The following is a 13,235-nucleotide window of genomic DNA, read 5'->3' on the forward strand; positions in this document are numbered from 1 at the left end:
TGCTGCTTTTGCCTAGCAGTTTTCAGCGTGAACTTTCACTGACTTTTGTCGACTTTTTTTTGTTGATCATGTTAGTTTGTTTAGTTAGACTTTACCTTTGATTCAGTTATGGCTGGGAACCGTTGGGTGTTCCCATCCCTTTCAGCGGATGGGTGGTACAACAGAGCCAGCTTTTGGCAGCTGAGCATGGACAGCAAGAACATCTCCTTGCTCCTGCTCTCCTTCTGGCAAACCCTTCCAGTGCGGGCAAGGAAAAAGGCCTGTTGTGATTTTTCAGAGTCAGACAAGAGTATATTTGTGTCTGGTGATGTAATGGGGTGCAAATATGCATTTTGGGTGATAGGACTTTTGCGTGTGTTATGATGTAGCATTGGAGGAGCTGGAGACTTTGACCTTTAGATGGTTCTACAGTAGGCACGGAAGGCTGTCCTGTTTGTTTGTATAAAAGCAAAAAAACCCAAAAAACAAAACAGAACAAGAGAGTTTAGGAAGCCTTTAATGGAGAAAGGCAGGGAAGCCTCTTCTGAGATTATTATTATTATTTATTTATTTATTTTTAGTCCTCTGCTTTAGGGCTGGTGAACTGGCACTGCAGCTCTCCCAGGCTCTGCTAATTTGAGCGTAAATCTCTAGGTTTTGGAGTTCTAGTATGCTGCCAATGGTTCTGTTGCCTCCTAGAGGAGTGCTGTACGTAGCAACTCCTGTGTGCAGATCTTTTATTTTGATCTCTACTTTTTGAAACAAAATAAAAGATTTTTTTGTTGTTCTGGCAGATTGTGGGCATATATCTGAAGACAGTTTGTTCCTTTAAGTATGTCTGAATTGGCAGCAGCTTAAAAAAGTGCCAAGTAAGAATAAATTCAAATTTAGAGTTAACTGATCACTGTGAAGGGATTTGTGTAATCTGAGTGTGGTTATTTCATAGAAAGGGAAGAATGATAGTGCGGATTCCTGCCCCCTGTTAGTTTAAGCCCTCTCTTCTATCTACTACCTTTGAAATGTCATACTCCTGTTACCTGGCAGCTGTGCCACTTTATTTCTCTTAAAGCTGCTTTTTTTTTTTCCACATAGTGATCAAAGGTAGCTAATTTAAAATACAATAACTTCTAGAATTATAAAATTTTGGGGCGTGCTCATGTGAGGAGGTAGGGGCAGTGAATGGCAATTAAAAGACTTATGTTAGCTGACTTGTCAAGGTGGGAAGAGTTCTGAGGGTAACAGAACTGTATTTGTTGTGGACAGACAGGTTGTGTTCTTGGGTACCTTGCTGCTTTGTGCAGTGCCTGGTGAAATGGGACCCTGTGGAGCTGTGGTCACTGCAGGTGCCACTCCAGCTTTGCCTCCCTCTCTTTTGGGAGTTATTGGCTGAATAGGGTATGTATCTTCCCCTTATACACTGCAATTGCACTCTGGCAATTACAAGCTGTCCCGCCAGTTGGTTAATTACATTAGGCTATAAACTGTGATGGTGGCAGACATGGCCGCGTGTCCTACTTAGCTGTTCTTGCTCTGGAATGGTAGTGGTTGGCAGTGGACATTTGGAAGCAGAACCTGCTTCTACTGCCACAGATAACTGCCTGTGATTCTGAATTAAAGCTGTTAGTTGGCCTCAGCCATTGCTGTGCAATGAATTGAATTGATAATTTGGGGTAGAATGAAGAAACTGGCAAAGTTGGGAAATAACCCGGATGTTATATAAACCCCTGTGACTGGATCATGTTTTGAGAGCTGAAGTAGACATCCTGTCTTAGGAACAGTAGATCTTGTCAGATTTCTTGAGAGATAAAATCTGTTCATCTGATATTGCTAAAGAGAAAACAATCGGTGTGAATAACATTTTTTCGTATAGCGGAATGTAATTCCTCTATGATTGCAGTTTGTTCTACCTTCTGAAGGCTACTTTGCATCCAAAAAGTAACTTTTGCAAATTCTGCAATGACTTTTTTTTTCAAGTAGCTGTAAAATAATACTTGACTTTTGTTGAATTAGTCGATGATTTTTACTTGTACACTCAGTGAAAGCTCCACACACTAAAGTGCCCTTGGTGAATGAAGAATTGTAGAACAACAGCTACATGAGATGCTAGAGTTAAGCCTGTGGATCTTCGCTGATGTTTCTGATGTTCTTCGTTCAGCCATTTGTATTGACATAGTCTCTTATGGCCATAAATATGTTGATTTTGTACTGGTATTAAAGCCAATATTGTCCTTGTATTTGGAACTCTAAAAATAACTATGTTGTTGTATGAACTAGAAAATGATCCACTTCTCTCAGCTGTGTTATTGCAGGAAAGCGATAAGAGGGAGGTGAAGCCTGCATTGATTAACGCAATGAGCAGTCTTAAATGCACGTGGGGAAAAGGTTTCTGTCTCTGCGACTTGATTCTTGAGCAGGAGCTACATCTGATGCTGTAAAGCAGTGATGAATAGCTATTAATATAACTACATGTTAACTACATTTCAGATGCAAACACATTTGGATACTATTGTGTTATTAGGTTTCTTGTGATCTGTCATTTTAGACTATATAATTTATGTGTTGAACAAACTTTATTATAATCTTTTCTGGTAGGTTTATATGAATGCAGCATGCCCTGTTTACGGTGGTGGGGTGTTTTTTTGCGTAAACAGGACTTCGGCTCTGCTTTCAAAGAAGAGAGACTTGACAGTTTTGGTGGGAGCAGGACATCTGCATTTGAAAACTGGTCATCTGTGCTTGTGAATGTATGGAAGTAAATACTATGTTTGATCCTGCTGAGGCTTAAGGGAAGCAGATGATGCAATGATGCTGGCAGCATGAAAACAGTGGCACAAGTGATTAGATGTCAGGGAAGCCATGCTTGTCCACAGCTGTCATTGTTACCTTTTTCTTTTGGGTGCAGTAGGCTGATATTCTTGTCATTGAATTCAAAGCAGTGAGTTAGTTTTGTCCTCACTGGCAGCCTTGAATGCAGTATGTATTTTACAAAGTTGCTTTTCCATTTAGGAGATTAGGCTTCATATATATTTCTTTGAATGTTAGCTTTACTAGCTGTTAATCAAACCTACATTTTGAAGCTCAGCACAAAAATAAAAGTAGCAAATGAATCAACTGCAACAAAACCAAAAGACTTCAACTTAATGCACATGAGCTGATGGTGACTGCAGTGGATTATTAATACCAAGTTTCAGATGGCTTAAAAATCAGCAAGTCACACTTAGGATCAAGAAATTCTAGTGACATTTAGGGCGTCATTACAGTGTTTTAGTAATCTGAAAACCAGAACAACCTGATGTCAAAGACTTTACAAAAGTATGAATAATAAGAGCACATTCCTCAACTAGCATGCTTGTTATTAGTATGCAGATAAATTAAGCTAAATTATTATAATTTAATTATAAAAATGGAAATAAGCTTATTTATATTTATATCATTGGGATATGATTAATACAACTAACCTTGCATTTGGAAATGGCTTTCCTTTTTTAAATATTGCATTTATTGTTTGCTCTTTGAATGTTGTTCAAAGTATAAAATCTAATGATCGTTTTGATGCATTCTTCATTCTATAATTGGTATATTCTGTAATTATTATATTTGACCTAAGTGTCAAAGTTCTTTATGCACCTTTGTTGATTGCTGTGCTTAGCTTACTGTGTCATCTCAGCTCAAAAGGTGATGTGTTTGACTACAGAATTCACAGTACTGTGAGAGTAGTCCTAATCTCGTTTCTTTTGAGATGTATTCAGAAGAGTTGACTTCAGTAATTTAACATTTAAAGATGTTTAAATTTTAAAAACACTTTCGTGAACATCAAGTTAAACACTTTAATTTAGGTGTTGAGTAGAGACTTTTGATGATATTGTGAAGAGATGTACTTTTCAGTTTGAAAGGTGTTTATACGGTGGGATAATGTAGGTGCCTGACTGTAACTTCTGTCTGTGCCTACATGGTCCACCCACAGCTCAGGTTTCCTCGTAGTGCTGATTCTTGTGTTGTGTATTGTTGCTTCTGCGAGTAGCTCACTAATAAAAAAGGAGTCATGTCACTGGGAGACTAACATGCTCCATTCTTCACAGATGGGACAAAGAATTGTCAAGCAGGTTATTTTAATTAAAGTTAGCTGTCCAGATAAGGTTGTGTTAAAACTATTGTGAAGTAAAAATATTCTTTCTCTGAAGTCTACTGCTACCATTTCTAGTAAATTGTATGCCAAATTACCAATTGTGTTAATCTTGTTGCTTTCCCCATTGTGTGGTCTCAGTGTATCTTGCTCCTTGTGTATTCTTTTGAATACAGAATAACAGAAAGTTGTCAGAGAACTTATCAGTGAGTTTGTGGGAGGGCATGTGCAAAGAAGTGTTTCCCATTTGTATCTGAAATGTTGTTTGCTTATGTTTCTTAAGATTTGATTAATTCATAATGTTTGTGGTGTAGAGTACATACAAATGGGCAAGATGACTACTAAATCTCCTTAATTTAAAAATAAATGTATTTACACTTGAGTAGGCTCATGAAGTGATCAAGCTAGTCTTCCCGCTTCCTAAAGTAATGATAACAGCAATAATTACGCAAATAAACAATTGTTTAGAAAAAAATGTTTACATGTAGAGATTAATAGTTTAGAGACTATAGTATTACAGTTGACAGAGAACAAAAAGATCTACCCTGAACTCCAAGTACTTTGGAGCTGATATACTAAAGAACAGGTAGACTGGGTTTCCCCTTGTACTCAATGTTCTAATAGAATACATTCATCCTCCTGCACATCCAAAAGAGAAATTTTGCAGTTTTCTGGTAGTTCTATGGCATTTGTTTTTTTGGAAATGTGAGAGATCTCATTTCCATTGGTTCTAATATGTCAGTGATTGCTCGTGCTTTTCCAGGCTTGTTTCACCTGCATTTATAGACCAACTGCCTAACGAGTTGTATGGTACATGTATTGCATGCTGGGGATGAGTGGTTCTGGTACTGAAGAAGGAGTAAGGGATGTTCTTTAGCAAGTAAGTATTTAATGAGGTAGTTTGTTAAAACAGAAAGCTATTGTAGTTTTTGCTGGCAGTTATGTAACTTTTTGGCATGATTTTGGCATAATTATTGGATAATGATGCTCAGTTTTCTTCGCAGTCATTATTTCCAGCTTACGAAAGGACCTTAGAAAGCACTTGGGTGGGCTAAGCAAATACCATCTGTGCAGTTGAATAAATGTGTGTAAAATATTTAATTATGTATGAGGCTTTCAGTAACTTCGAGGAATTCAGTAACAAATAAAATGGAAAGGATGATATAAGAGCATAATCTTCTGTTTTTCACAGGAAACCTGAAGTGTGCTTTGTCAGTATTGCACTTGGGCACATTTGGTACTGAATAACACAAGCTTGTTGAACTTCGTGACATGCAGATTTTGTTATTGAGAGTTCTTGAATCTGAGGCAACCTTAACAGAAACCTCAGGGGTTTTGCTTGCTGGTCTTAGACAAATGCCTGCTTGGGTTTGTATTACCAGTAATCAAAAGAAACAACTGTTATGATGATTAAATGAAACGAATCTTCTGTTTCATTATTAAAATGTCACTGTTACTTTTTTGTCACTTATATTAAATATTAGGTTTGTTTCACTAAACAGTACTGTTTTGAACAATAGCAAGATATGTCTGTGCTGGGAAAGTGATTATTAGATTCTGGACATACCTTTCAGTGTAGTTAGTCTGATGTCAAACTGTTTAACCGTAGTTTCCACTTTGACACCTAAATATTACGACATAAACACATTGTACTCTGAAGAGTTGATTTGTGTATGAATTGAGTTTTTTTCCATTCAGAAGACTTTTCCTTTTTTCTAAGAGATTATTAGGTGTAGGCTGGTTGTGAGTGATAGTAGTCTCAGAAATTAACAGCTCTCTTTTTTCCTCTCTCTCAATTAATTAATTTTGGAAGAAATTTTTTTTTTGTCATATTGATATTAAAGGCAGCAACTTGTGTTAATCTTCTGTAATAAGAAACACGATTCTTGATCAACTTATAGGTCCAGACTTTGTGGCTCATTTAGTAGAAATTGTTGTATAAATTTTGTTAGCTCAGCTGAAGACTTTGAACTTCTAAGTTGATGATGACTAGTGGTTAAATATTTGTTTTTTTTTTTTTTAAGAACTAGAGCAGAAAAGAAACCTAGGTACAATAACCAACTAATCTGCCAGCAGCTTTTAGTGCTTCCTCTGATGCACCACTTTCAGAGCTCTCTTAATTAGCTCTTTCCAATTCATAGGAGCTGTATTTTTCTTTTTCGACATGTTGCTGTCTTTGAAGTTTTTCCTTTACTTCTAATTTTTCTTGATAGCATTTCTCCTTTCATCTAGTTGGGTTGATGTTTTGTAAATCTTACTATAGTGCTTATGTTGGCTCCATCCCTTGTTTCTCTGTAGTATTTCTTTCTCTATTAATAACTGTCTTTTCATACAAAATTGTTCAAGTTCTTAACAGTGGCATAGCAGACTTTATCACTATGTTCTGGCTGATCTCACTTTGGGGTAGGAAAATACATTAAATCCTCAATTCCTTCCTAGCCCTGTTTTTTTGTGCTCCATATGCACATAATATTTTCTTTTATAATTCATATAGCCAAATTATTATGAAATTTTACATACCTTTCTGCATATTTTATTCTCTCATCTGCCCACACTTTCAATTCAATATATTTTTTCTTCCTTGAAATTTCTTTTTCTATTGCTCGTATCAATTCAAAAGTTTGTATTTTCCCAGGCAGGAAAAAAAAAAAAACATTGAGAGGTTTAATTCCTAAAGTGGAGGGATATCTGATATAGTCAGCAGTCCAAATTGTTTCTTACTCAAATCTGGTAATGTAATTGTGCTATGTAAATGGAGCTGTCAGAGTGGATAGAAAAAGTGATGGTGGGCTCTGCATCCTGGCATGAGAAGTGGTCGCGCTTGCACTTAGTGCAGCTTCAATTCCACGTCATTTCTAATCCTAGCAATTTGGGTTATACAATCTAATATAAAAATGAGAAATATTTTCAGGTGAACATTTATATCATCACTCCTGAGCTAAGGCTTTTCTGGCATGAGGAAGTGGAAACTGTTAATAGACTGTGTGTCTAATACATGCCTTTTCTAGCTGAGTTTGAAGCCTGTGCATTAGTAGCTGACTTGAATGACTTTGATCTTCTCCTTTTATCTTAAAGTCCAGTTTTGTATAGAGCAGTCACGAGTCTATGTAGTATGACTAGCTCTCAGACTGGATCCATCCTGTGAAATATTTCCATCTAGCCTATAGTTTTGTTTTGTTTCCTGGAGGAGGCAAACCAACTGTTTCAGTAGTGGGTGCTTCCTGCAAATGGCAAACATTCTCCGGGGGCAGCCGCGCAGAGCAGTGGCTGCTGCAGTGTCTGGGAGCGTGGGGACCATTTCCCGCTGCAGCAGAGGAGCAGCCAACACCGTCCTCGCCCCATATGTGCCGGGCAGGAGCATCAGCTGAGCTCTCTGCTGTGAGTTTAAATGGTGCTCTCACTGCTGAGAGCAAGAGAAAAGATGCTGCTTTGTGACTCAGCGTGGACCACCCAATGTGTGCATTGTGTGGAGAAAAATGATAAACAGAATAGATGCTAAGCTGCTGCATGGAAACTGGATAACGTGGGCACAGAAGACATCAATGGTCCAAACATTTTATGTTTTGAAGGCTGTGAAGATGATCCAGCTGTGATGCTCAAGTATCTTCTTAATGTTGTTTGAAAAGTTGAAGCTGGAAGTTTAAGAGGTGGAGACGCAGCAGCATTCTTCACAAAGTTAGTGGAAAAAATTGAAGGAAACACATGAGACACTGTTCAGAGGTCTTGTGAAAAAAAAAGTTGTTGGTAGGAGAAGGCTGACAAAACTGCAGTGATGTCTACTTTGCAGTACTTGTTCCTTTTCTCTAGCGAGCACAACACTCTGGATAGTTCTTCCCTCCTTATTCTTGATTGTGTGCTTCCCTGTGTTTTAGTGGCCATGCAGTGGTTTGGATGAGGGAAAACTCATAATTTGGTTTATGGAATCGATAATTTTCATCTGGGACTTGCCTCCTGGTCTAATTCACTACAGCAAAGGGAGCGATCAGTTCGGGGACCTCTACTCCTACAGGTACTGCTGCTGAAACTGGAACCTGAGTCTCCGTAATATGATTAGTTGCTCATACCATAATTCAGCAAACATGATTTGCTCTTCTTTTGTGCCATCTACTTTGTTTTGCTAGTGCAGGTGTTTGCAAGTTTGCATGGCAGGGAAGATAATGGGATTGACTGAAGTTTAACATGACCATTTGTTTCTTAGGTTATTTGTAAACTAGATTAGGTACTCAGTCCACCATGTGGCCCTGCAAATCCAGTACTGTCACAACTGAGTGGATGTGTTAGGATGAGGAATGAGAGGCTGCCGATGTTGGCAGTGTTGTAGAAGGCTTATTTGTCAAACGGTGGCTTTGATGTCTTAAATTTAATTTTTAGAAGAGTACTGATAAAGCTGATCTAACAGTTGGAAGCATTGCTTCCCTGCGAGTGGTGTGTGTGTAGATGTTATGCTGTACGTTTTTTTCATAGGCTTGCGGAATTTTATGTGTATGGGTGCTAGATATTTAAAAACTTTAAAATTAAGAGATATTCAATAGTCTGTTTCATGCCATTTAATTTAGGTCATTGCACTGAAAACATACTTGCTACCAGTTCTTGATCATGCTGACTGTGATGTTTCTGAGAACTGAAGGGCTTCTGGGATCTGATTAATGTCCCTGAGTATTCACGGTAACGAGTCGTCCTTTTGTCAGAATGAACATAGCAGAGCATGTTTCCCTTGTTTTCAGTATTCTCCATAGAAACAGTATTCCATCTGTAACCGAGCCTACTGTACAGAGACTCTCAGTTCGATTAAGGCCAAATTAGTATTTTTATCTTTCACTTGAGAATTTCAATAGGTGTGGATATTGAACTAACTTTTTACCTGCCTTACAGTCAGATATGAAGCATATTGGCTGATATTTCAGTGTTCTGAAGATCAGAGTATCACATCTTAGTCTGATGAGGTTTATGTCTGAATTTGGTTTACTGATAACTTGAAATCGTGATTTTTACTTGCAGAAATCCCTTCAGTTCCATGGTTACATACTCAGTTATCAGTGTACCATTTAGTTGTCTAAATCTGTTGCTAGGTTTGAGCACGGCAGCGGTTGTAAGCAATATCATTTGATGTCCATCAGGAGTGTGCATGGGGAACTTGTTATGTAGGACCATATGATAAGATAATATCTTGGGAAATCTATTTTCCATAGTGAAAAGTTTCATTTCGTGCCAAGCACAACTTACCATTTCAAGTTAAATTTTAGCATTTATTATTACATCTCCACAGGGGAACTTTAGATTTGCTATAACTATTCCAGAATGTTTTTCCTAGTCGCTCTGTGAGACCCAAGTTTTCATCTCTTGAAAATTTTTAGGGTAAACTTGATTGTTTTAAAATGCTGTCATTAATTTTTTTTTGTTGTTGTTGTGAAGTGGCTTGACAACAGTCGATTCAAATAGTCATTTTAATTTGAAAATTGAGCGCATTCTGCAACTTTTAGTATCCAGGGAGAAAGTTCAAACTCTAATTTTGCTGTGCCAAATATGAGTGCAGTTTGCTTCAGAGGATTTTGGGCTCTGTATAAAGGCACACAGAGCAAATCATAGTTGTTCAGGTTGTCATCCAGATACACAAACTCGACCTCTCAATCAAAAGGGGTTTTGTGCTAACAAGAGTTTCAAATGTATAGGATTGTTATATGAAATTTTTAACGTGTTTGAACGTTGAGAAACCAGTTCCTTGTTGGTTTGAACTCGTGTGAATGGGGGTGACTTGAATTTAGCTATTAGGTTACATCAGTGTAAGGACTAGCTCTGAAGACTTACTCATATTCGTGCTGCTTTAAGCAGTAAAACCATAGCAGAGGCTTATAATTTCTAAAATGATAGATTGTCTTTTGTTCTCACTTTGGCTGTTAATGACAAAAATTGTGTTTGCTGGCTTCTACTCAGCTATTCTGGATGTACAGTGTGCTAATGTAAATCAGCAGTTTCTGCTCCTATAAATAGACTTTGTCAGCAGCTGCAGAGCAAAACAGACAAGCTTCTGGTCATTTTTGTTATTGCCATTCAGAAATCGTTTGAATAGCTGTGGAAGTGTCCTGTGGTATGTGTGCCTGCTGCAGTGATATTTGCAGTCCGAGCTGAGGTTATGAGTAGGGAGAGGGAAAGACATAGTGCGTTTAGAAGCCAACAGTGTGAGAGTGGAGGCAAAGACCTCTGTATTCCTTCATTTGGGAGTCATTAAGCTGCTTATTTTGTGAATAATATATACATGAAGTAAAATTGCGAACTATATTATTGTAATGGTAGATGAGAGTGGAGAACGTTTGTCAACTGTTGCTTTAGAAACATGACCCTCAACCTGTGAGGTGGTGAAGGATCACCTAAAAGTGAAATTCAGTGTATTCCAAAGCCTTGGAAACTGGAAAATTTCTTAGCATCTTAGTTGTATATTTTACCAGTATTTTAATCTGTAATCTTTGTACTGAATTATATCTTAGTGGTGTTGAATATTATTAAAGAAGAAACATGAGATCCTGTCAATGAGAATCTTAGCTTATTATTTTTAATGTTGTTTGAAATGTATGTATGTTTTTAAACTTCTAATGGATATATTATGGCTTGATAGCCTAAATATTTTTAGGTGCTCCACTAGTACAAAAATGGATCATACTAATTCTTCATAGAATAAAATACTGACAATGTGAAAAAGCACAAAACGTATTTAAAAATATGGACTTTAAAAAAATTATTCCTCTCACATTTTAAATCAGCTACCATTTTAAGGGAGTAATTGTAGTTCATTCACTGTGAATGACCATTTGTGGCAATAATGAGGTCTAAAAAACTGGGGGAGATAAGGAATCTGGTATTTGGCAGATCCTTGCAGGCTGTTATGAGATCAAATTGAAGTACAAAGTTTAGAAGAACTTAACAGTAAGTATCTCAAGTTTAGTGCTAAAATGCAATATAAAAAGTTGCACTTCATAGTAAGTATTTCCAGAAAATATGAACATGTGTGGTAGCTTAATTCCTTTATAAAAGTAGAAACTCTTAAAATACAAAGTTACTGTCTTTTGGGGAATGAATGGAAAGGAGGAACATTCTAACTTTTATTTCTGCTTTTAGTCAGCAGATAAGCAGCGAGCCCTGGAAGAAACCAAAGCCTACACAACGCAGTCGTTAGCAAGCGTAGCCTATCTGATCAACACTTTGGCCAATAATGTTCTCCAGATGCTGGATATCCAAGCATCCCAGCTTCGACGCATGGAATCTTCAATCAACCATATTTCACAAGTGAGACTTTTTTCCTGATTTTATTTTTTTTTCTCTTTGTTCTTGAAATTACACAGCAAGTAAAACTCTCACCTGAACATTTTGTGAATAATAGTCACATTTAAAACAGAAGAATACATTTCTTCTCATACAAATTCTGGGAATTGGTCTCATTATGTGACTCTGTATCTGTGTTAGTGTGAGCATTTTACACAGGATAAGAGATTAAATGTATTCTTGGCCAGTTCATTGTTTGGAGAGGAGTCCATTCTGCATAAGTGAAAAGCACAGAAAAATTGCTGATGGAAAAATCAGAATATTATGTTAAGGGACAGATTAAGCTTTCTAGCTCCTATTAGGTGACTTGCTGCACTTGGTATTTATTTGCTACAGGTGCTTAAAATTAAAAGAAAGAAGTATGAAATGGATGGTAGAAAACAATACTTGTCATATTTTTACTTTTCCTCTTACTGTACTACTGGTACCTGATGACAAAAGCATAGATAACAGGAATAGTTTGCTCCTGGGTTTTCTTAACAAAAAGTAGTTTGCAATGACATGAACAGAAGGCAAAATAAATGATTAAAGTTTATGTGTGACTACAGAATGCCTCCTGTTGTTTGCAGTTTTTCTGAGCAGCAGTAAACTAAGCTTTATCAGGAACCCACTGATGAGAGAATTTTGACTGCCAGAGTGGGCTGAGGATAGATGAGAGATTTATTGGAGGTTTACATGCTCATGATGGATTAAAAGAGAAATTGAGAGCAATGAGACCGTGCTTTCTGTTTGCTGGTGGTTTTTTGTTTTGTTTTTTGTTACTGGAGAGCTTTTTGGCATCCTTACTGAATATTTTGTGTCTTCTTTGACCAATGCATTTTGCCTGCTAGGGTTTCTTGATCTCCATGAGATAATGTTGTGAATTAAAATAAATAATATTGTGGTGTTTAGAAAGACATTTGGAAGTAGGACCTGTATAAGGTAGGAAATAAGCAGATTGAGCTGATCTTTTAACTTGCTGGTGCTGAAAGGATTGTTAAGCTAGTAGAGGCCTGAACCAGCAAAATAAGTGAATGATTTTATGCCAGTTTAATGACCAGAATTGGCTCATGGAGGAGTCAGATGAATTCCAGAGCAGGTGCAAAGGAAGGGGTGGGGAGGGCTTCCCTTCTGCTAGCAGTATGCTGTTAGGTTGCCTCAGTTAGCTCATGCAACTGCATCCTCAAAAATAAGCTGAAAAGTTTGATTTCTTCCATTATATGCTTCTTGATAATCTATGGAAAAGTCAATTCGATTTTTTCCCAGAAAACGTTACAAATTACTCTGTGTGTATATGTGCTGTGTATGCGTGTATATGTGCTGTGCATGTATACATGTGTGTGCGCTTGTGTGTGTATCCATGTGCTTCTAGACAGGCTAGTGCCAGCTGACAACTATTTCAATTATTTAAAAGCCTGACACAAAAGAAGTATATGAATAAAAATATTCGAGGTTTACTGAAGTTACGTTTCATAGGTGTGGAAAGTTAATTTTGTCACGCAGTTTCTGTAGAGGAACTTTTGGGGAAAGAGCCATAGCATTTTAAATATTTTGCTTCTGAGGAGTTGAGGTGCTAGGTTAGAGTGTCTTCAGCGTTTATATGAAATGGCTAGTTATTTAAAATGGAGCACTAAATCACCAGCGCCCAACACCTAATGAAGATGTATGTACCAAAATTCATAGGCTGCCCTCGACCAACCAAAAAAAAAGTTGTGGGATTTTTCTTTTAATATTGCTGTAAAATTGAAAATTGAGGGGGTTTTTTGTTGTTTTTTCTTTTTCTCCTTCGTGGTTGGGATTTTTTATAGGATTCCTTCCAAATCTTCAGGGAAGAAATTGT

The 13,235-nt window shown here is 37.2% G+C and overlaps 1 protein-coding gene across 7 annotated transcripts in view; it reads left to right on the forward strand.

The window, feature by feature from the left end:
• ABI2 (abl interactor 2) overlaps positions 1-13,235 on the forward strand; it is a 61,040-nt gene that overhangs the window by 14,032 nt on the left and 33,773 nt on the right. For all 7 annotated transcript variants that reach the window (XM_065638290.1, XM_065638292.1, XM_065638291.1 and 4 more), the window contains exon 2: positions 11,213-11,380. In XM_065638290.1, coding sequence (XP_065494362.1) covers positions 11,213-11,380 — 168 coding nt within the window. The remainder of the gene's footprint in view (positions 1-11,212; positions 11,381-13,235) is intronic.

Source organism: Caloenas nicobarica, chromosome 6 (assembly GCF_036013445.1).
Source record: "Caloenas nicobarica isolate bCalNic1 chromosome 6, bCalNic1.hap1, whole genome shotgun sequence".
NCBI classification, from domain to species: Eukaryota; Metazoa; Chordata; class Aves; order Columbiformes; family Columbidae; genus Caloenas; species Caloenas nicobarica.